Source organism: Heterodontus francisci, unplaced genomic scaffold (assembly GCF_036365525.1).
Source record: "Heterodontus francisci isolate sHetFra1 unplaced genomic scaffold, sHetFra1.hap1 HAP1_SCAFFOLD_1254, whole genome shotgun sequence".
In the NCBI taxonomy this organism is placed as follows: domain Eukaryota; kingdom Metazoa; phylum Chordata; class Chondrichthyes; order Heterodontiformes; family Heterodontidae; genus Heterodontus; species Heterodontus francisci.
In genome coordinates, this window is record NW_027141592.1 from 1 (window position 1) to 23,017 (window position 23,017).

A 23,017-nucleotide genomic window follows, 5' to 3' on the forward strand; every position below is an offset into this window, starting at 1 on the left:
TGGACTTCCATGACGCATTTGATAAAGTTCCCCATAAGAGACTGTTTGCTAAAGTTGTAGCTCATGGAATTGACCCGATTAGCAAATTATCTGAGTGGCAGGAGGCAGAGAGTAGGGATAATGGTTAGGTGCTCTAATTGGCAGGACGTGACTAGTGGTGTCCCGCAAGGTTCTGTATTGGGGCCGCAACTATTTACTGTATTTATTAACAACTTAGATGATGGGATATTCCCCTGTCCATTACTTCAGCCACTTTTTCAAAAACTTCAGAAGGCATTCGATAAGGTGCCACATAAAAGGTTATTGCACAAAATAAGAGCTCAGGGTATTGGGGGTAATGTGTTGGCATGGATTGAGGATTGGCTAACACCCAGAAGGCAGAGTCTCGGGATTAATGGGTCTTTTTCAGGTTGGAAAGCCGTAACTAGTGGGGTGCCAAAAGGATCGGTCCCAGGGCTTCTACCGATTACTATCTACTTGAAGGAAGGGACAGAGTGTAGAGTATCCAAATTTGCTGACGATACAAAAATAGGTGAGAAGGCATGTTGTGATGAGGACACAAAGAATCTGCAAAGGGATATAGATAGGTTAAGTGAGTGGGCAAAAACTTGACAGATGGAGTTCAATGTGGGAAAGTGTGAGGTCATCCACTTTGGTAGGAGGAATTAAAAGGCAGATTATTATTTAGATGGAGAAAGACTACAAAATACTGCAGTACAGAGGGATCTGGGTGTCCTTGTACATGAAACACAAAAAGTTAGCATGCATTTGCAGCAAGTAATTAGGAAGGCAAATGGAATTTTGGCCTTTATAACTAAGAGGTTGGAGTTTAAAAATAGGGAAGTCTTGTTACAACTGTACAGGGTGTTGGTGAGGCCACACCTGGAGTACTGCATACAGTTTTGGTCCCCGTATTTAAGGAAGGATATACTAGCATTGGAGGCAGTTCAGAAAAGGTTTGCTCGGCTGATTCTTGGGATGAAGGGGCTGTCTTATCAAGAACGGCTAAACAGGTTAGGCCTTTATTCATTGGAGTTTAGAAGAATGAGAGGTGATCTTATTGAAACATATAATATTCTAAGGGGGCTCGACAGAGTAGATGTTGAGAAGATGTTTCCACTGATTGGGGAATCTCGAACTAGGGGACATAGTTACAAAATAAGTCACACATTTAAAACAGATGCAAAGGAATTTCTTCTCTCAGAGGGTGGTGAATCTCTGGAATTCTCTACCTCAGAGTTGTGGAGGCTGGGTCACTAAATGTATTTAAGGAAGAGGTAGATAGATTTTTGAAATCTTGGAGAGTCGAGGGTTATGTGGAGCAGGCCCAAAAGAGGAGTTGAGGCCTGGCACAGATCAGCCATGATCTTATTGAATGGCGGGGCAAGCTTGAGGGGCTGAATGGCCTACTCCTGCTCCTATTTTTTTAATGTTATGTTAAAGCCACATATCCAAATCTGCTGATCACACAAAGATAGGTGGCATTGTAAGCAGTGTAGATGGAAGCATAAAATTACAAAGAGATATTGATAGATTAAGTGAATGGGTAAAACTGTGGCAAATGGATTTCAATGTAGGCAAATGTGAGGTCATCCACTTTGGACCTTAAAAGTATACAGCAACAAGATACTTTCTAAATGGTGAAACGCTAGAAACAGCAGAGGTCCAAAGAAACTAGGGCAGTCCAGGTACACAGATCAGTAAAATGTCATGAACAGGTACAGAAAATAATCAAAAGGCTAATGGAATATTGGGTGTCATATCTAGAAGAATGAAATACAAAGGGGTAGAAGTCAGGGGTTGTGTGTGTGTGTATATATATATATATATATATACACATACACACAGAATAACTGATACCCAGGAGTGAGTTACAGCTTGGAATCTAATCAAGAGTTTATTTAGTTGGCTACTCTCCCCCATTTTTTTTGCCCTGTGTATAATTCACCTCAGGGACTGGGAAGTATTCCAGCTCAGTTGGGGAATTTAGGTACAAGTGCTCTCATACTACTGCTCTCAGTTTCACGGAGTTTCCATAACTTTCTGTTCCCCATGTTTTCAAATCAGCTTCAAGGTTTTTAATCAAAATGTCAGTTTTGTGTTGCCCTGCCCCTCTTGTGATTTAATCCAGTACGACATCACACTAACATTATGACTGCAGCAAATGATTGAAATCGGTTGAGTGACTATCATTCACATTTTGACTTTAAATGAGGTGTGATGGAGCAGAGCATATTAGCTGGATGGGTGAAGAAAGCATAGAATGGCTGTATGGGATCTGATAACACTACTGTTCCCAGACTGGAGGATGTTTGTCGCCAATATATTCTTGGCTTGGTGGGAGTGGACTGGAGATAGGATCCTTGCTACACTGGGCCTGGACGTGGATGATACAGAGAGTCTTGACAAGTATGATTATGGCTCATTTATCCAAACATCCCCAGAGTGTGTCATGGAATCTACAGCAATACCAATACCTCAACCAAGTCGCAGAGCCTCTTGGGGAGGACAAACAGTGCTCAGTGCGCAAGGCAACAAAAATGTTCCCCAGAAATTCCAGCCACCTAAGACTGACTTCACCAAAGGAAAGTCGAGCAGAAACAGCCCAAGACAACCAGCAACAGCTCTGAATACTACCGGGTTGGATTTCAGACCACAGCGCACCAGGGTGCAACTACTACGCGAGGAGGACAGACGCAGAAGATCAATGAGGCGGGCAGGGAAGGAACGGTTAAAACGATGGTTTGATGAGATGCTGGATAGACAGAAATAAGTCAAATCCCGTTGGTTCAGAATTGATCACAAGGTGTGCAATTCCATCAACATGTTCAGAAAGATTCAACAAACCTCAAGGGCAAAGCCTGAGCAATGCAAGTCCCTGGAGCCTGGTATAACTTATTTTAATGTATATATGGATTTTTGAAATAAAAAATAAGCCCTCAATTCTGAGCTCCTTCTCCAGATCAGCATGGCAGCCACCAAAATGACAGCATCAGCTATACACACTCTGCTGTGTCTTTAGAACCTCCCCCACCCCTCATCCTTTGTGCACATTCTAAATAAAATGTCTGCATTAAAACTTTGTATTGTGGATTAAGAAAAAGGTTCTGAATTCTTTGACTCAACTGGGGGGAATGCAGCATGGGTTTACCAGAATGACACCTGGACTCCAAGGGTTAAAGTACAAGGAGAGATTACACAAACTAGGGTTGTATTCCCTGGAACTCAGAAGATTAACATACATACGAACATATGAATTAGGAGCAGAAGTAGGCCATTCGGCCAGTCGTGCCTGCTCTGCCGTTCAATAAGATCATGGCTGATCTGTTTGTGTCTTGAATTCCACACTCCCATCTATCCCCGATAATCTTTTTATAACCTTGCCTAACAAGAATCTATCTACCTCCACCTTAAAAATATTCAATGACCCCGCCTCCACCACCTTCCGAGGCAGAGAGTTCCAAAGTCGCACAACCCTCAGAGAAAAAAATTTCTCCTCAGCTCTCTCTCAAAAGGGCAACTCCTAACTATAAAACAGTGTCCCCTAGTTCTGAGCTCACCCACAAGAGGAAACATCCTTTCCACATCCATTTTGTCAAGACTGTTCACGATGTTACATATTTCAATCAAGTCTCCCCTCACTCTTCTAAATTCCAGTGAAAACAAGCCCAGTCTGTCCAACCTTTCCTCATAAGACAAGCCGCTCATTCCAGGTATCAATCTAGTAAACCTCCTCTGAACCGCCTCCAATGCATTCACATCCTTCCTTAAATAAGGAGACCAAACCTGCATACAATATTCGAGATGTGGTCTCACCAATGCCCTGTATAATTGAAGCATAAGATCCTTACTTTTATTTTCAATTCCTGTCATAATACAGAATAGCATTCCATTAGCCTTCTTTATTACTTGCTGTACCTGCATACTAACTTTTTGTGACTCATGCACTAGAACACCGAGATCCCTCTGCACCTCGGAATTCTGCAGTCGTTCACCGTTTAAGTAATACTCTGCTTTTTTATTCTTCCTGCCAAAGTGAACTTCACATTTTCCCACATTATACTCCATCTGCCAGATTTTTGCCCACTCACTCAACCTATCTATATCGGTCTGCAACCTCCTTATGTCTTCACAACAGATTTTCCTACCTATCTTTGTGTCATCTGCAAATTTAGCTACCATGCCATCGCTACCCTCATATAAGTCATTGATATAACTTTGATTGAAGTTTGTAAGATATTAAGAGGAACAGATAGGATAGAGAGAAACTATTTCCACTGCTAAGGGAGTCTAGAGCCAGACCTTTCAGGAGTAAAATTAGGAAACAGTTCTACACACAAAGGGTAGAAGAAGCTTGGAACTCTCTTCCGCGAGGCAATTGATGCTAGATCAATTGTTAATTTTAAAACTAAGATGGATAGATTGTTATTAATCAAAGGTATAAGGAGGCCCAAAAAAAGAAAGGGATATGGGCAAAGGCAGGTATGAAGTTATGTCACAGATGAACCATGATCTCATTGAATGGTGGGGGAACAGGTTCAAAGGTCTGAATGGCCTACTCTTGATCCTAGTTTAAAAACTGAAGATTACTCTGATGGCAGGTTAACACTACGAGCTGATACATTGTGAAAACTCTCATAATTAGTGTCCTGTGCTGAAGACACTCACAGGTCACAGCCATCATCCTTGGTACCACAACTTACACACAACGTTTCAGTCTGTGCCACACGAGCAGTGCCAATATCGTAACATCACTGTATTTCACCAAGAACATCTGTTCATACAAAAAAATTTCATACAAAATCAGACAGATTCCAGCTCCAAATTGGCATTCGATAACTGCTGTTTGTGGTGAGAACGGAAGTCAGTTCTAGTGCGATGCCTCCACAGTCAAATATCCTTCCTGCATGCACTGTTTAGGTTTACACACCCTTGGATGAGGTACCAGAGGCCATTTGAGAAAGACTCACCCAACAAGAGCAGGTGGCTTCAGGAGTGTGAAGGGATGGCTTTATATTCGAATCAGAATCAACATACAGCAGGGAACGGAAGTAGTAACCAGAGAAACAGGAAATGGAACTGAATGATTACAAGAACTGTAACTGGAGTCAGGTTATGTTTAATTTGACTGTTTTGCAAAGCTATATCCAATACTGATCAAAAACAGGATATAACAAGGCACTCAACAATCCTCAATAATACAGACAAAGTGAGCATTGAACATCAGTGGTTCACTATCCATGTGGTGCACACCCAGTTTCAATATCCGGACTGTACTCTGTACTCAGACCAGGAGCTGTGCTCTTAGAATGGGAAGGACGACGACAAAATCAGCCAAAGTTCCTATTCCTGCTCTCTATCCCCGGGTGAGAGTGTTTGCTGGAAGACAATCCTCAGAGCTCCAAATGTTGCTGATTCCTGCTGCTTACACCTCAAATGAGGGAGGTGGACAAGGCTGAAACAGTCTAAATTAGTGCTGAAGTCTCAGGCAAGGAGAGACTGCAACATTAACACCGAGACGCTGACCATCACTGGCTGGTGGCAAGTGGAGAGACACCAAGCAACACAGACAAAGTAGCAACACTGAATAAACTCCCTCTATAAAAAGCACAGTGGCAAAGAACAGGCGTGGGGATGCGAAGGGTGGTGGGGCAGAGAGGGAGCTAAGGGACATGGAGCGAGGACACTTGCCTCAGTGCAGTAAGCAGTGTGGACCTAGCTGTGTTAATATATTATATGTTGAGCCAGATAACAATGATTCGGCATCAAGAAACCCGAGCAGAGGAGGAACTCCAGAAAGCTTGTTATGGAAGGATAAAGTTGGAGCCTATATTTACTCAGTTTCACATTTATTGTGCAGAGCAAAAGGATTACAAACGTGTAGCTCCTCAGTCAAACCATCCACCAGTCTCAGTCAGTGTCTGCCTATATGTGCTCAACTGAGACTCCAATTAACACCCTCCATCTGCATTAATCAAACAATTTGATACACAATTAACAGATTAACACATGCAGGGACATCAAGTTGGATCTGGGGCATTCTGTGGTCAGGGCGTCACTGCCTGTTTTTGTACCTTCACAGTCAACAGATGGGTTTTACTTTCTCAATGAAGAGAGGAGCAGCGAGCAGGGTGAACTCTTCCTTGCTTATCGATGGGATCGATTCATTTTGACGGAGTCTCACCGCTCTTTCCATTGCCTGTCCAAGCTGGTTGGGTGCCAGCTTCGAGCCAGCGTCTAGGTACCTGATGGCGCTGGAGGAGTTGCCAATGCTCACTGCATCTTTCAGGGCATCAAGCAGAACCTGACACACTGTCCGATCAGCTTCATCAGAGTCCGCCACCACATCAAACAGCCTCCCGGAAATCTTCACAAACTCCAGGAAGATGAAGCAGCTCAAAACCCCATGCCTGAAGACACCAAAGGAAACAGCCTCGTGGTCCCAGCACTGCAGCTTCTGGATCAGGGAGCAGGATGAGAGGTGTGCCCCTCCACAGATCTGTCTCAGGAGCTCGGTGTAGGCTCTACCCTTGAGGCCGGGTTTCTTCTTCTTGCCAATGGGGCAGCTGAGGATTTGGAAGGCTGAAGCCAGGTTCCTGCTGAAGGCTGGTCTGCTGTAGTGACAAAGCAGCAGCTGTTTCAAGGCTCTGGGGACCAGCTCCTACAGAAAGAGCAAAAGAATCATAGAATGGCTACAGGACAGAAGGAGGCCATTTGGCCCATTGTGTCTGTGCTGGCTCTCCCACCTAGTCTCACTCCCCTGCCTTTTCCCTATAATCTGCAATCATCTTCAGATAATTACCCAATTCCCTTTGAAAGCCACAATTGAATCTGCCTCTGCCACACTCTCAGATCCTAACCACTTGCTGCAGGTTTTTGCTCAGGTCACATTTTTTTTGCCATTCACCTTAAATTGGTGTCCTCTGGTTCTGGACCCTTCCACCAATAGGAACAATTTCTCCCTATCTACTTTGTCTTTATGATTTTGAACACCTCTATCAAATCTCCTCTTAATCTTCACTTCTCCATGCAGAACAGCCCCAGCTTCTCCAATCTATCCATGTAACTGAAGTTCCTCATCCCTAGAACCATTGTCGTAAATCTTTTCTATACCCTCTCTAATGTCTTCACACCCTTCCTAAAAAGAGGAGCCTAGAACTGGACACACTACTCCAGTTGAGGCTGAACCAGTGTTTTATAAAGGTTTACCATAACTTCCTTGCTTTTGTACTCTATGCCTCTATTTATAAAGCCCAGGTTCCCGTATGCTTTATGTCATGCAGACGCCAACCCCACCCCCCGCCACCACACCTGCCAAGAATGAGGCATATTAATTTTGTCATATGAACATTGATTTTAAACTGTTGCTGGAGTGAGGAAATGACTTGTTAAACAGATCAGCCGTGGCTGGAAAAATATTTGCATACTACCAGATAGTGCTTGGAGGGACAAAGGGGCTATTCCCTGCTCCAATTTAACCCACAATGGACTTTGAGCATCAGGTATTGTGTGTAGGAAGAGACATTCCAGGGTCGGCCAAGTCAAGAGAATCCACAAACAGACGTGGTCAGACCTGCTAGTCACATGACTAACCTGCTTGGCAACCTGGGATTTTTCTGAATTGTACAAAGAGTTTGAACTGAGAAAAGACTGTTTGCTCCTGGAGTGAGAAGACCTCTCCCGTCTGCTCCCAGCTCTTTCTCACAAGCCTCTGGACCCACTCAGGACACATGAACTTCAAGAGAGAAAAGTCTCCTACATCGAATAAGGTTTAAGAAGAACACTGGGCCCCAACGAAAAGCAAGACCTACCTACAATCAAGGACTTTACAGCGAGCTCGAAGAATAGTAACCAAAACCATCTTCCGATATTGCCTCAAACCTTTACACTTTATTTCTTCTGCTCTTTTCTGTTTCTATCTGCATGTGTGTATTGCATAGGCATGCTAGCGTGGGCGTGTCGCATAGCCGTAGGTTAACCGAATTAGAGTTTAAGTTTAATAAATCTCAACCTTTTTTCTTTAAACCTAAGAAAACCTGTTTGGCTAGTTTCTTTGCCTTATAATTGGAAGTCAGTGAACAAGGATTCACTTCTGCTACCTTCAGGGATCTGTGGACATTCACTCCAAGGTCTCTCACTTCCTCTTCACTTCTCAGTATTTTCCCATTAATTATGTATTCCTTTGCCTTGTTTGACCTCCCCAAATGCATCACCTGACACTTCTCCAGGTTGAATTCCATTTGCCACTTTTCTGCCCATCTGATCAGACCATCAATATCTTCCTGCAGCCTACAGCGATCCACCTCGCTATCTACCACACGGCCAATCTTTGTGTTGTCTGCAAATTTCTTGATTACGCCCCCTACATTAAAGTCCAAATTGTTAATATATACCACAAGAGGTTGGTAAACAAAATTAGAGCACATGGGATTGAGGGGGAATATACTGGCATGGATTGAGAACTGGTTAACGGACAGAAAACAGAGAGTAGGAATAAATGGGTCTTTTTCGGATTGACAGGCTGTGACTAATGGGGTACCGCAAGGATCAGTGCTTGGGCCACAGCTGACCACAATCTATCAATAATTTGGATGTGGGAATTAAATGTAATATTTCCAAGTTTGCAGATGACACAAAACTAGGTGGCAGTGTGAGTTGTGAGGAGGATGCAAAGATGCTTCAAGGGAATTTGGAGAAGCTAAGTGAGCGGGCAAAAATTTGGCAGATGGAATGCAATGTGGAGAAATGTGAAGTTATCCACTTTGGTTGGAAAAACAGAAATACAGAGTATTTCTTAAATGGTGAGAGGGTGGTAAGTGTTGAACTTCAAAGGGACTTAGGTGTCCTTGTTCATGAGTCACTGAAAGCTAACATGCAGGTATATCAAGCAATTAAGAAGGCAAATGGTATGTTAGCCTTTATTACAAAAGGATTTGCGTATAGGAGTAAAGATGTCTTACTGCAATTACATAAAGACTTGGTGAGTCCACACCTGGAGTATTGTGCGCTGTTTTGGTCTCCTTATCTATGGAAAGACTTGCTTGCCATAGAGGGAGTGCAACAGAGGTCCACCAAACTAATTCCTGGGATGGAGGGATTGTCCTACGAGGAAAGATTAAATAGAGTGGACTTTTATTCTCTGGAGTTTAAAAGAATGAGAGGTGATTTCATTCAAACATACAAAATTCTTATTGGTTGATGCAGGAAGGATGTTTCCCCCGGCTGGGGAGTCTAGAACCAGGGGACACAGTCTCAGAATAAGGGGGAGGCCATTTAGGACTGAGATGAGGAGGAATTTCTTCACTCAGAGGGTGGTGAATCTTTGGAATTCTCTGCCCCAGAGGGCTGTGGAGGCTCAGTCGTTGAGCATTTTTGAGACTGAGATAGATAGATTTCTACATATTAAAAACATCAAGGGTTATGGGGATAGTGCAGGAAAATGGTGTTGAAGTAGAAAATCAGCCATGATCTCATTGCTTATGTCCGACACTGAGAACTCAATACTACAGAAAGCCGAGAGGAATATAGAAAGCAGAAGGGTGAAATCAAAAAGGAAATTAGGAAAGCTAACAGAGGGCATGACAGAATAGTGGCAAGCAAAATCAAGGTGAACCCAAAGATGTTTTTTTTATCAATACATTAAGAGTAAGAGGATAACTAAGGAGAGAGTAGGGCCCATAAAAGACCAAAAAGGTAACCAAGTGTAGGGGCAGAAGATGTGGGTATTGTTCTTAATGAATACTTTGTGCCTGTCTTCACAAAAGAGGGACACGATGCAGATATTGTCGTTAAGGAAGACAGGCATGAAGTACTGGATGTCATAAAATAGGGAGAGAAGTAGTATTAATGGGATTCGCATCCTTGAATGTTGATAAATCACCAGGGCCAGATAAAATGTACCCCAGGTTGTTAAAAGAAGCGAGAGAGGAAATAGCAGAAGGTCTGACCATCATTTTCCAGTCCTCACTGGATACAGGTTTGGTGCTGGAGGATTGGAGGACTGCTAACATTGTACCTTTGTTTAAAAAGGGAGCGAAGGATAGACCGAATAATTACAGGCCAGTCAGTCTAACCTGTTCAGTGCTGTATCTCTAATCTAATCTAATCTAACCTCAGTAGTGGGCAAATTATTGGAACCTATTCTGAGAGACAGAATAAACTGTCACTTAGAAAGGCACAGATTACTCAAGGATAGTCAGCATGGATTTCTTAAGGGAAGATCTTGTCTGACCAACTTGATCAAATTTTTTAAAGAAGTAACAAGGAAGATAGATGAGGGTAGTGCAGTTGATGTGGTCTACTTGGATTTTAGCAAGGTCCCACATGGCAGACTGGTTAAAAAAATAAAATCCCATGGAATCCAGGGAAATGCAGCAACGTGGATACAAAATTGGCTCAGTGGCAGGAAACAAAGGGTAATTGTTTTTGCGACTGGAAGGCTGTTTTCCAGTGGCATTCCGCAGGGCTCAGTACTGGGTCCCCTGCTTTTCGTGGTATATATTAACGATTTGGACCATAAAGTTCCATAAAGCAGGGCTACGGTCCAAATGCTGGAAGGTGGGATTAGACTGTGTGGCTCGTTTTTCGGCCAGCACAGACACAATAGGCCAAATGGCCTCTTTCTGTGTCGTAAACTTTCTATGATTCTATGAATGGCAGAGCAGACTCGAAGGGCTGAATGGCCTACACCTGCTCCTGTTTCTTATGTTCTTATGATTTGTGCACATACACCCCCATATTCGCCATGGCAACGCCTCTACCAATCAAGAGTCCACTTGCCAACCAATCAGCACTCTCTTCTCATACAGTGTAAATTTGTTGCTTTCCTTTACAATGGTATTCTTGAGTTGTCTTGATGAGTGCAAGACGAAAAGCTTCGACAAAACGTCTCTATTTTCAGCAATACAAAAGTAGGGGTCCTAACACCGACCCCTGGGGAACTCCACTATATACCTTCCTGCAGTCCAAAAGGTGGCGTAGTAGTATCACTGGACTAGTAATCCAGAGGCCTAGGCTAATACTCTGGGGACATGGGTTCGAATCCCACCACGGCAGATGGTGAAATTTGAATTCAATTCATAAACCTGGAATTAAAAGCTACTCTAATGGTGACCATGAAACCATTGTCAATTGTAAAAATCCATCTTGTTCACTAATGCCCTCCAGAGAAGGAAATCTACTGTCCTTACCTGGTCTGGCTTACATGTGATTCCACACCCACAGCAATGTGATTGACTCTTAACTGTCCTCTGAAATGGTCTAGCAAGCCACTCAGTTGTATCTAACTGCTACAAGTCCTAATAAAAGGAATGAAACTGGACGGACCACCCAGCATCAACCTAGGCACTGGAAAGACAAAGGGAAACCCAGCCCTGTCAACCCTGCAAAGTCCTCCTTCTGAAGGCTTGTGCCCAAAATTGGGAGAGCTGTCCCACAGATTTAGTCAAGCAGCAGCCTGCTCCTTCGACAGCACCTTACAAACCTGCGACCTCTACCAATTAGAAGGACAAGGGCAGCAGATGCACGAGAACACCATCACCTGCAAGTTACCCTCCAAGCCACACACCATCCTGACTTGGAACTATATCGCCGTTCCTTCACTGTCGCTGGTTCAAAATCCTGGAACTCCCTTCCTAACAGCACTGTGGGTGTACCAGCACCACATGGACTGCAGCGGTTCAAGAAGGCAGCTGACCACCACCTTCTCAAGGGGAATTAGGGATGGACAATAAATACTGGCCTGGCCAGCGTCGCCAATATCCCATGAATGAATAAAACAACATTCACCAGAACTCGGTTTCCTGTCACTCAGCCAACTTCGTCTTCAGGCTTCTCCTGTCCCTTTATTCCCTGGGCTTTAACTTTGCTGACAAGCCTGTTATGTGGCACTTTATCAAAAACCTTTTGGAAGTCACATGTACATCACATCAATCACATTATCCTCACAACCCTGTTACCTCATCAAAAAACTCAAGCAAGTTAGTTAAGCACGATTTGCCCTTATCTAAGGAAGCTTAGTTACTCTCCTATTCAGCTACCCCTCCCTCCACCCCAGAAACCAAGGCAGTGAGGGCCAGCCTGCTATTCCACTGTGGATATCATCACATCCCAAGCCAAACCCACTCGGGTCCCTGGAAAAACTTCAGGAGCGGCAATCCGGGCGTGTTCTTCATTCCCAGAACGCCCGTGTTTAAAGTAGTAAATCTTCCAGTTCCGTCGGTAGGGTAATGCCGGGGGTCGGGGTGAGGCCTCGGGCTGGGGTGATCCCGCCACCCGGTTACCTGCTGCTGTCTCGGGGCGGGTTTCTCTGCCGCTCCCTCGGAGGCCGCCGCCAGGTTTTCGAAGTATTCGCTGAGGAAGCAGATGGGATCCTCGGGCCTGTTCTCCAGCACCTTGAGCAGCGCCTCCCGGAGTGTGAGTGTGAGTCCGGCCGGGAGAGGAGGCCCCGAGAGCGGCGCCGCCAGACCGGAAACCGCCGCTGCCGCCATCTTTGTGCGGGGCAGCTGCTGGAGTCCCCCGGAAGCCCGTCCCCGCCCCGGAAAACCAGGAACACAACCTTCGTTCCGGGGATTCTCCTCACCTTAGATAAGAGGCGCGATCAGAAACAACAACTTGCATTTATATAGAGCCTTTAACGGAGTAAAATGTCCCAAACTAATTCACAGGCACATTATCGAACAAACAGTGAGGCACCTTAAGTCTTGGTGCATTACACTACCATAATGGTCTGTTACTGAGCTGGTAATCCAGAGGAGCTCAAATCCCACCCCATGGGAATTTAAATACAACTAATTAAAAAATTCTTGATTTATTTAAAGTGCTGGTATCAGTAACAGTCACCACAAAACTACTGGATTGTCATAAAAACCCCATCTGGTTCACTAATGGTCTTTCGGGAAGGAAATCTGCTGTCCTTACCTGGTCTGGCCTACATGTGACTCCAGACCCACAGCAATGTGGTTGACTCTGAAATGGCCGAACAAGGCACTCAATTCAAGGGCAATTAAGGATGGGTAACAAATGCTGGCCTTGTCAGCGAACATCCCATGAATGAATAAAAAAGAATTAGTGCAGATGACAAAAAGCTTGGCCAAAGAGGGAGGTTTTAAGGAACGTTTTGAAGGAAGAAAGAGAAGCAAAGAACTACAGGGAGGAAATTTCAGAGCTTCGGGACCAATCAGCTGAAAGCACAGGCAGCAATGGTGGAGAAATTACACTGGGTAGCTCAAAAGGCCAGAATTAGATGATCTCGGAGGGTGTGGGGCTGGAGGAGATTTGGGCAGCACAGTGGCGCAGTGGTTAGCACCGCAGCCTCACAGCTCGTGACCCGGGCTCAATTCTGGGTACTGCCTGTGCGGAGTTTGCAAGTTCTGCCTGTGACCGCGTGGGTTTTTGCCGGGTGCTCCGGTTTCCTCCCACAGCCAAAGACTTGCAGGTTGATAAGTAAATTGGCCATTATAAATTGCCCCGAGTATAGGTAGGTGGTAGGAATATGGAGTTAGTGTCCGATTAGTATAAATGGGTGGTTGATGGTCGGCACAGACTCGGTGGGCCGAAGGGCCTGTTTCAGTGCTGTGTCTATAAATAAATAAATAAAGATAAAGGAGGTGGTGAAGCCATGAAGGGAGTTGAAAACAAGGATGAGAATTTTAAAATCAAGGCTTTGCGTGATCGGGGCCAATGTCGGTCAGCAAGCACAGGAGTGATGGGTGAACAGGACTTTATGCGAGTTAAGACACGGGCAACAGAGTTTTGGATCACTTCAAATTTATGGAGAGCAGAATGTGGGAAACCAGCCAGGAGTGCGTTGGACGAGTCAAGTCTAGCGGTAACAAAGGCACGAATGAGGGTTTCAACAGCAGATGAGCTGAGGCAGGGGCAGAGTTGGGCGATGTTACAGGGGTACAAATAGATGCGAATATGTGGTCGGAGTATGTGTACACAAAAGTCCGAGTGTATCAGGCCTGTGTCCTCAGTACCTTGCTCTACGGCAGCGAGGCCTGGACAACGTATGCCAGCCAAGAGCGACGTCTCAATTCATTCCATCTTCGCTGCCTTCGGAGAATACTTGGCATCAGGTGGCAGGACTATATCTCCAACACAGAAGTCCTTGAAGCGGCCAACACCCCCAGCTTATACACACTACTGAGTCAGCGGCGCTTGAGATGGCTTGGCCATGTGAGCCGCATGGAAGATGGCAGGATCCCCAAAGACACATTGTACAGCGAGCTCGCCACTGGTATCAGACCCACCGGCCGTCCATGTCTCCGTTATAAAGACGTCTGCAAACGCGACATGAAATCGTGTGACATTGATCACAAGTCGTGGGATTCAGTTGCCAGCATTCGCCAGAGCTGGCGGGCAGCCATAAAGACAGGGCTAAATTGTGGCGAGTCGAAGAGACTTAGTAGTTGGCAGGAAAAAAGACAGAGGCGCAAGGGGAGAGCCAACTGTGCAACAGCCCCAACAAACAAATTTCTTTGCAGCACCTGTGGAAGAGCCTGTCACTCCAGAATTGGCCTTTATAGCCACTCCAGGCGCTGCTTCACAAACCACTGACCACCTCCAGGCGCGTATCCATTGTCTCTCGAGATAAGGAGGCCCAAAAGAATGTGGTCGGAAGCTCATCTCAGGGTCAAAGATGACACAGAGGTTGTGAACAATATGATTTGGCCTCAAACTGTTGCCATGGAGAGGGATGGAGATGGTGGAGGGGACCAAGGACAATAGCTTTGATTTTCTCAAGATTTAATTGGAGGAAAGCTTTCCTCAGCCAGTACTGGATGTTGGATAAGCAGTCTGATTATTTCGAGTCAGTGGAGACAGTACTTGGAGGTGGTGGTGAGGTACAGCTGTGTGTCATAAGTGTATATGTGAAAATTAACTCTGTGTTTTTGGATGATATCACTGAGGGGCAGCTTGTAGGTGAGAAATAGGAAAAGGCCAAAGATAGATCCTTGGGGGATCACCAAAGATTCAGGTTTTGGACATTTTGTTTCAAAACTGTGTCCATAAACCTGTTATGTCCCCTTTACCTTTTAGTTCAAAAGCTATTATTTATAGTGTCACGACCATTTTTGTTACGATCAGGTGAAGAAGGGGTCTAGGGCTCCCTTCTCAGCCTTTTCCTGGTTTGGCCGTAACAGGTTTTAACTTTTAAGACGCTGTGTTTTAGCTTCCCCTCAGTGAGTCCTTGCTCACTGCTCTCTAATTGTACTTGCAGAGAAATCAACCAGACAGGTTTTCTCAGATTTCAACAAGAAAGGTGTAAGTTATTAACCTTAAAACTCTCAGTTCAAACTACTAAGAATATGTGGCGCGATAAACACATATGCAAATAGATAGTCATAGAGTTATACAGCACAGAAACAGGCCCTTCGGCCCATCGTGTCTGTGCCAGTCATCAAGCACCTAACCTTTCTAATCCCATTCTCCAGCACTTGGCCCGTAGCCTTGTATGCTATGGCGTTTCAAATGCTCATCTAAATACTTCTTAAATGTTGTGAGGGTTCCTGCCTCTACCACCCCTTCAGGCAGTGAATTCCAGATTCCAACCACCCTCTGGGTGAAAAACTGTTTCCTCAACTCCCCTCTAAACCTCCTGCCCCTTACCTTAAATCTATGCCCCCTGGTTATTGACCCCTCCGCTAAGGGAAAAAGTTTCTTCCTATCTACCCTATCAATGCCCCTCATAATTTTGTATACCTCAATCTGGTCCCCCCTCAGCCTTCTCTGTTCTAAGGAAAACAACCTTAGCTTTTTCAGTCTCTCCTCATAGCTGAAATGCTCCAACCCAGGCAACATCCTGGTGTATCTCCTCTGCACCCTCTCCAGTGCAATCACATCCTTCCTATAGTGTGGTGACCAGAACTGTACACAGTACTCCAGCTGTGGCCTAACTGGCGTTTTATACAGCTCCATCATAACCTCCCTGCTCTTATATTCTATGCGTCGGCTATTGAAGGCAAGTATCCCATATGCCTTCCTAACCACCTTATCTACCTGTGCTGCTGCCTTCAGTGATCTATGGACAAGTACACCAAGGTCCCTCTGACCCTCTGTACTTCCTAGGGTCCTACCATCCATTGTATATTCCCTTGCCTTGTTAGTCCTCCCAAAATGCATCACCTCACACTTCTCAGGATTAAATCCCATTTGCTACAGCTCTGCCCATCTTACCAGCCCATCTATATCGCCCTGCAATCTAAGGCTTTCCTCCTCACTATTTACAACACCACCAATTTTTGTGTCATCTGCGAACTTACTGATCATATCTCCTATATTCATGTCTAAATCATTAATGTACACTACAAACAGTAAGGGTCCCAGCACCGATCCCTGTGGTACACCACTGGTCACAGGCGTCCACTCACAAAAACAACCCTCGACCATCACCCTCTGCCTCCTGCCACAAAGCCAATTTTGGATCCAATTTGCCAACTTACCCTGGATCCCATGGGCTCTTACCTTTTTAACCAATCTCCCATGCGGGACCTTATCAAAAGCCTTACTGAGGTCCATGTAGAATACATCAACTGCTTTACCCTCATCTACACATCTAGTCACCTCCATAAAAATTCAATCAAATTTGTTGGACACGATCTCCCCATGACAAAGCCATGCTGACTATCCCTGATTAATCCCTGCCTCTCCTAGTGGAGATTAATCCTGTCCCTCAGAATTTTTTCCAATAGTAACCACTGATATTAGACTCACCGGCCTGTAATTACCTGGTTTATCCCTGCTACCCTTTTTGAATAATGGTACCACATTTGCTGTCCTCCAGTTCTCTGGCACCTCTCCTGTGGCCGAGGGGATTTGAAAATTTGTGTCAGAGCCCCTGCTATCTCTTCCCTTGCCTCACATCACAGCCTGGGATACATCTCATCTGGGCCTGGGGATTTATCCACTTTTAAGCCCACTAAAACGGTTAATACCCCCTCCCTTTCAATGCTAATTTGTTCAAGTATATCATAATCCCCCTCCCTGATCTCTACACTGGGGGAAAGGAAATTATGACGCGATTAGGCAAGATTTAGGATGTGTAGGATGGGGAAGGAAACTGCAGGGGATGGGCACAAACGAAATGTGGAGCTTATTCAAGGAGCAGCTAATGCGTGTCCTTGATAAGTATGTACCTGTGAGGCAGGGAGGAAGTTGTCGAGCGAGGGAGCCGTGGTTTACTCAAGAAGTTGAAGCGCTTGTCAAGAGGAAGAGGGCGGCTTATGTTAGGATGAGACGTGAAGGCTCAGTTAGGGCGCTTGAGAGTTACAAGCTAGCCAGGAAGGATCTAAAGGGAGGGCTAAGAAGAGCAAGGAGAGGACACGAGAAGTCATTGGCGGATAGGATCAAAGAAAACCCTAAGGCTTTCTATAGGTATATCAGGAATAAACGAATGATAAGAGTTAGAACAGGGCCAATCAAGGATAGTAGTGGGAAGTTGTGTGCGGAATCAGAGGAGATAGGGGAAGCGTTAAATGAATATTTTTCGTCAGTATTTACAGTAGAAAAAGAAAATGTTGCCGAGGAGATTACTGAGATACAGCCTACTAGGCTAGATGGGATTGAGGTTCACAAGGAGGAGGTGTTAGCAATTTTGGAAAGAGTGAAAATAGATAAGTCCCCTGGGCCAGATGGGATTTATCCTAGGATTCTCTGGGAAGCCAGGGAGGAGATTGCAGAGCCGTTGTTGTTGATCTTTAAGTCGTCATTGTCGACAGGAGTAGTGCCGGAGGACTGGAGGATAGCAAATGTTGTCCCCTTGTTCAAGAAGGGGAGTAGAGACAGCCCTGGTAATTATAGACCTGTGAGCCTTACTTCGGTTGTGGGTAAAATGTTGGAAAAGGTTATAAGAGACAGGATTTATAATCATCTTGAAAAGAATAAGTTCATTTGCGATAGTCAGCACGGTTTTGTGAAAGGTAGGTCGTGCCTCACAAACCTTATTGAGTTTTTCGAGAAGGTGACCAAACAGGTGGATGAGGGTAAAGCCGTGGATGTGGTGTATATGGATTTCAGTAAGGCGTTTGATAAGGTTCCCCACGGTAGGCTATTGCAGAAAATACGGAAGTATGGGGTTGAAGGTGATTTAGAGCTTTGGATCAGAAATTGGCTAGCTGAAAGAAGACAGAGGGTGGTGGTTGATGGCAAATGTTCATCCTGGAGTTTAGTTACTAGTGGTGTACCGCAAGGTTCTGTTTTGGGGCCACTGCTGTTTGTCATTTTTATAAACGACCTGGATGAGGGTGTAGAAGGGTGGGTTAGTAAATTTGCGGATGACACGAAGGTCGGTGGAGTTGTGGATAGTGTCGAAGGGTGTTGTAGGGTACAGAGGGACATAGATAGGCTGCAGAGCTGGGCTGAGAGATGGCAAATGGAGTTTAATGCGGAGAAGTGTGAGGTGATTCACTTTGGAAGGAGTAACAGCAATGCAGAGTACTGGGCTAATGGGAAGATTCTTGGTAGTGTAGATGAGCAGAGAGATCTTGGTGTCCAGGTACATAAATCCCTGAAAGTTGCCACCCAGGTTAATAGGGCTGTTAAGAAGGCATATGGTGTGTTAGCCTTTATTAGTAGGGGGATCGAGTTTCGGAGCCACGGGGTCATGATGCAGCTGTACAAAACTCTGGTGAGGCCGCACCTGGAGTATTGCGTGCAGTTCTGGTCACCGCATTATAGGAAGGATGTCGAAGCTTTGGAAAGGGTGCAGAGGAGATTTACTAGGATGTTGCCTGGTATGGAGGGAAGGTCTTACGAGGAAAGGCTGAGGGACTTGGGGTTGTTTTCGTTAGAGAGAAGGAGGAGGAGAGGTGACTTAATAGAGACATACAAGATAATCAGAGGGTTAGATAGGGTGGATAGTGAGAGTCTTTTTCCTCGGATGAGGATGGCAAACACGAGGGGACATAGCTTTAAGTTGAGGGGTGATAGATATAGGACAGATGTCAGAGGTAGTTTCTTTACGCAGAGAGTAGTAGGGGCGTGGAACGCCCTGCCTGCAACAGTAGTAGACTCGCCAACTTTAAGGGCATTTAAGTGGTCATTGGATAGACATATGGATGTAAATGGAATAGTGTAGGTCAGATGATCGGCGCAACATCGAGGGCCGAAGGGCCTGTACTGCGCTGTAATATTCTAATTCTAATTCTAATACACCTACATCGTCCTTCTCTGTAGTGAACACAGATGAAAAGTAATCTTTTAAAACCTCACCTATGTCCTCCAGCTCCACACACACATTGCCATTTTGGTCCCACTTGCCCTTAATATACTTATAAAATGCCTTAGGATTTTCCTTTATATTGACCGCCAATATTTTTCCATGTCCCCTCTTCGCTCTCCTAATTACTTTTTTAAATACCCCCTACACTTTCTATACTCCTCTAGTGCCTCCACTGTTTTCAGTGCTCCGAATCTGGCATAAGCCTCCTTTTTGTTTCTGATCCAATCCTCTATATCCCTTGACATCCAGGGTTCCATGGGCCTGTTAGTCCTACCCTTCACCTTAACGGGTACACGTTGGCTCTGAATTCTCACTATTTCCTCTTTGAATGACTCCCACTGGCCTGATGCAGACTTTCCTACAAGTAGCCGCTCACAGTCCACTTTGGCCAGATCCTGTTTTATCAAATTTAAATTGGCCTTCCCCCAATTCAGTACCTTTATTTCTGGCCCGACTTTATCCTTTTCCATAACTACCTTAAATCTTACAGAGTTATGGTCACTATCCCCAAAATGCGCCCCCACTGACACTTCTACCACTTGTCCAGGTTCCTTCCCTAGAATTAGGTCCAGTACTGCCCCTTCTCTTGTAGGACTTTCTACGTACTGGCTCAAAAAGCTCTCCTGTATGCATTTTAAGAATTCCTCCCCCTTTAAGCCTTTTGCACTAAGACTATCCCAGTTGCTGTCGGGGAAGTTGAAATCCCCTGCTATTATTACCCTATTATTTTTACACCTCTCTGAGATTTGCCTACATATCTGCTCTTCTATCTCTCCCTGACCGTTTGGAGGCCTGTAGTACACACCCAGCCAAGTGATTGTCCCCCTGTTGTTCTTAGGTTCTACCCACATGGCCTCATTTTAGGAACCTTCTAAGATATCATCCCTCCTTACTGCAATAATTGACTCCTTGATCAACAGTGCAATGCCACCTCCTCTTTATCCCCTCCCCTGTCTCGCCTGAAGTTTCTATGCCCTGGAATATTGAGTTGCCAGTCCTGCCCCTCCCTCAGCTATGTTTCTGTGATAGCAATAATATCATAATCCCATGTGCCAATCAATGCCCTCAATTCATCCTCCTTACTAGTAAGACTCCTTGCATTAAAGTATATGCAATCCAGTCTTGCATTATTCACTTGTGCCTTAACAGGTCTATATTTGCTCTGCCTTCCAAGACTGACTCAGTTTCTCTTCTATATTTGACTGTGCCTCACCCACTACTGTAACTCCACTCTGTATCCCATTCCCCTGCCAAATTAGTTTAAACCCCCCTCAACAGCACTAGCAAACCTCACAGCAAGGATGTTGGTCCCATTCTGGTTCAGGTGCAACCCGTCCAACTTGTACAGGTCCCACCTTTGCCAGTAACAGACCCAGTGATCCAGGAAACTAAAGCCCTCCCTCCTGCACCATCTCCTCAGCCACGCATTCATCTGCTCTATCCTCCTATTCCGATAGTCACTAGCACCTGGCACCGGGAGTAATCCAGAGATTACAACCTTTGAGGTCCTGCTTTTTAATATGCTACCTACCTCCCTAAATTCTTGTTGCAGGACCTCATCCCTCTTTCTACCTATGTCGTTGGTACCAATGTGTACCACGACCTTTGACTGCTCACCCTCCCTCTTCAGAATGTCCTGCAGACGCTCCGAGACATCCTTGACCCTAGCACCAGGGAGGCAACATACCATTCTGGAGTCTCGTTCGCAGCCACAGAAACGTCTATCTGCACCCCTTACAATAGAATCCCCTATCACTACAGTTCTTCCACCCCTTTTCCTCCCCTGCTGTGCAGCAGCGCCATCCTTGGTGCCACGAACTTGGCTGTTGCTGCTTTCCCCTGGGAGGTCATCCCCCCCAAAAGTATCCAAAGTGGTATATCTGTTTGAGTGGGGGATGGTCACAGGGGACTCCAACACTACCTGCCTGCGCCTACTACTCTGTCTGGTGGTCACCCATCCCTTTTCTGCCTGTGCAGCCATAACCTGCGGTGTGACCACCTCAATAAACATGCTATCCACGACGTTCTCAGCATCACGGATCCACTCGCAGCTCCAGCTCCGTAATGCGGGTAGTCAGTAGCTGCAGATGGATACACTTCCTGCACACATAGTCGTCAAGGACACTGGAAGCATCCCTGATTTCCACATAGAGCAGGAGGAACATATCACGGGGCTGAGCTCCCCTGCCATGACTTACCGTTAGGTTAATTATTTACATCCTTAATTAAAAAATACTAATTACACTAGGAGCCTTGCTCTACCCACTCCAATCTAAAGTCCTTAATAAGTTACACTGAATTAAAAAAACACTTTAGTAGTACTCCCTTTATCACTAGAGGTTTTTTTTAAACAAAAAAAACTTAGCCCTTATTTTTTTCAGCTATTTAAGTACACTAACAGCAGCTACTCACCCAACCAATCACCTTGCGGATTTTCCGTGATGTCACTAAGTTTTTTTTCGCGTCTCCGCGCGCGCCGAGAGAGAGAGAGAGAGAGAGAGAGAGAGAGCGGGTCCGCCAGCCGCCACCGCTCCTGTCTTCAGGTAAGTGAGGAGAAAGAATTAAAAGGGGGGGAACGGTTGAATTAGTAGATGGAAATTCAGTTACTGGTTCTGGGTTGGATGTAAAGTCTTTGATTGAATTTAAGTCTTGCAGTTCTCGTTGGGGCCCAGTGCACATTTTCAAACTTGTTTCGCTGGTCTTCTGTTTTGAGGCTTAAGTTACTTCCATGGGTCCCTGGAACTTTGCGTGAGGGAGGTGCTCTCCTCTTGAAGTTCAATTGCAGTCTCTTTCAAAAACTGTTCGGTGAGCACGATTCAAAAAGCCCCAGGTTGGCCAGCAGGTTAGTCATGTGACTAGCTCCCTGTTTGAACCAGCCTCTCCTGGTTTGTGGATTCCGCCAAGCTTACCAGACACTCTCAGTGGGGGCAAGGCAGTGGCGGGGGGGGGGGGGGGGGGGGGGAGGTGGGTGGTGGTGGAATGCTGGCTCTGACACATGCAATGATTCTCAATGTCTCTTGATCATCACTAGTGACAAAACCCATCTGACTAATTGGATCAGGGAGCACACCCATTGGCTCACCATGCCACTGTCCTTCAGAATGCAAATGTACAGCCATGTTTTCAGCCACTGTGCTGTGGTCTTTTTAAACAAATTATTTCAATGGCCAGTAACAGTTCAAAAATAATGTTCCATATGAGGAAATTAACATGTTTCATTTTGGCAGGCCTGGTTTCTGTCACAATACAGAGCACAACTGGGGAGGCCAAGGAGCTTGAAATTGAGATTAGACATGTTTCCAACTTTCTAATTTAAGCTATGCTCTTCAGTGTGCTCAGAATCAAGCTGTTTTGTGTCAACTCCCTTTGCAGCTTGACCGTCATGGCTCAGTGAGTAGAATACACCTCAGAGATTGAAAGTTGCAGGTTTGAGTCCCACTCCAGAGACTTCAGCTCCATGTACCAGGCTGACACTCCCAGTGCAGTACTGAGGGAGTGCCACACGGTCAGAGGGTCAGTACTGAGGGAGTGTCACACGGTCAGAGGGTCAATACTGAAGGAGTGCCACACTGTCGGATGGTCAGTACTGAGGGAGATCGCACTGTCGGATGGTCAGTACTGAGGGAGTGTCACACGGTCAGAGGGTCAGTACTGAAAGAGTGCCACACTGTCGGATGGTCAGTACTGAGGGAGTGCCACATGGTCAGAGGGTCAGTACTGAGGGAGCGCCGCACTGTCGGATGGTCAGTACTGAGGGAGTGCCACATGGTCAGAGGGTCAGTACTGAGGGAGCGC

At 45.5% G+C, this 23,017-nt stretch overlaps 2 protein-coding genes across 2 annotated transcripts in view; both read right to left on the reverse strand.

Annotated features, from left to right (window-relative positions):
• Window positions 1–6,082: 6,082 nt before the first annotated feature.
• On the reverse strand, window positions 6,083–12,488 carry LOC137364078 (tubulin polyglutamylase complex subunit 1-like). Its single transcript, XM_068027522.1, has 3 exons — window positions 12,120–12,488; window positions 11,818–11,901; window positions 6,083–6,661 (listed from the first exon to the last, which is right to left on the reverse strand). The coding sequence occupies exons 1-3, from the start codon at window positions 12,486–12,488 to the stop codon at window positions 6,083–6,085; spliced, it is 1,032 nt and encodes a 343-aa protein (XP_067883623.1).
• LOC137364080 (SHC-transforming protein 2-like) overlaps window positions 6,576–23,017 on the reverse strand; it is an 89,958-nt gene continuing 73,516 nt past the window's right edge. Inside the window, exon 12 of the mRNA XM_068027524.1 lies at window positions 6,576–6,661. The gene's annotated coding sequence lies outside the window, so the exon portion shown is untranslated. The remainder of the gene's footprint in view (window positions 6,662–23,017) is intronic.

Excerpts from the sequence above, each read along its gene's own strand:
- LOC137364078 (XM_068027522.1), bottom strand. The coding sequence starts at position 12,488 with ATGGCGGCAGCGGCGGTTTCCGGTCTGGCGGCGCCGCTCTCGGGGCCT. Across the intron at positions 11,902-12,119 it reads TTTTCCAGGGACCCGAGTGG|GTTTTTGATAAAGTGCCACA; the intron begins GTTTGGCTTGGG and ends GACTTCCAAAAG. Across the intron at positions 6,662-11,817 it reads AGGAGAAGCCTGAAGACGAA|GAGCTGGTCCCCAGAGCCTT; the intron begins GTTGGCTGAGTG and ends CTCTTTCTGTAG.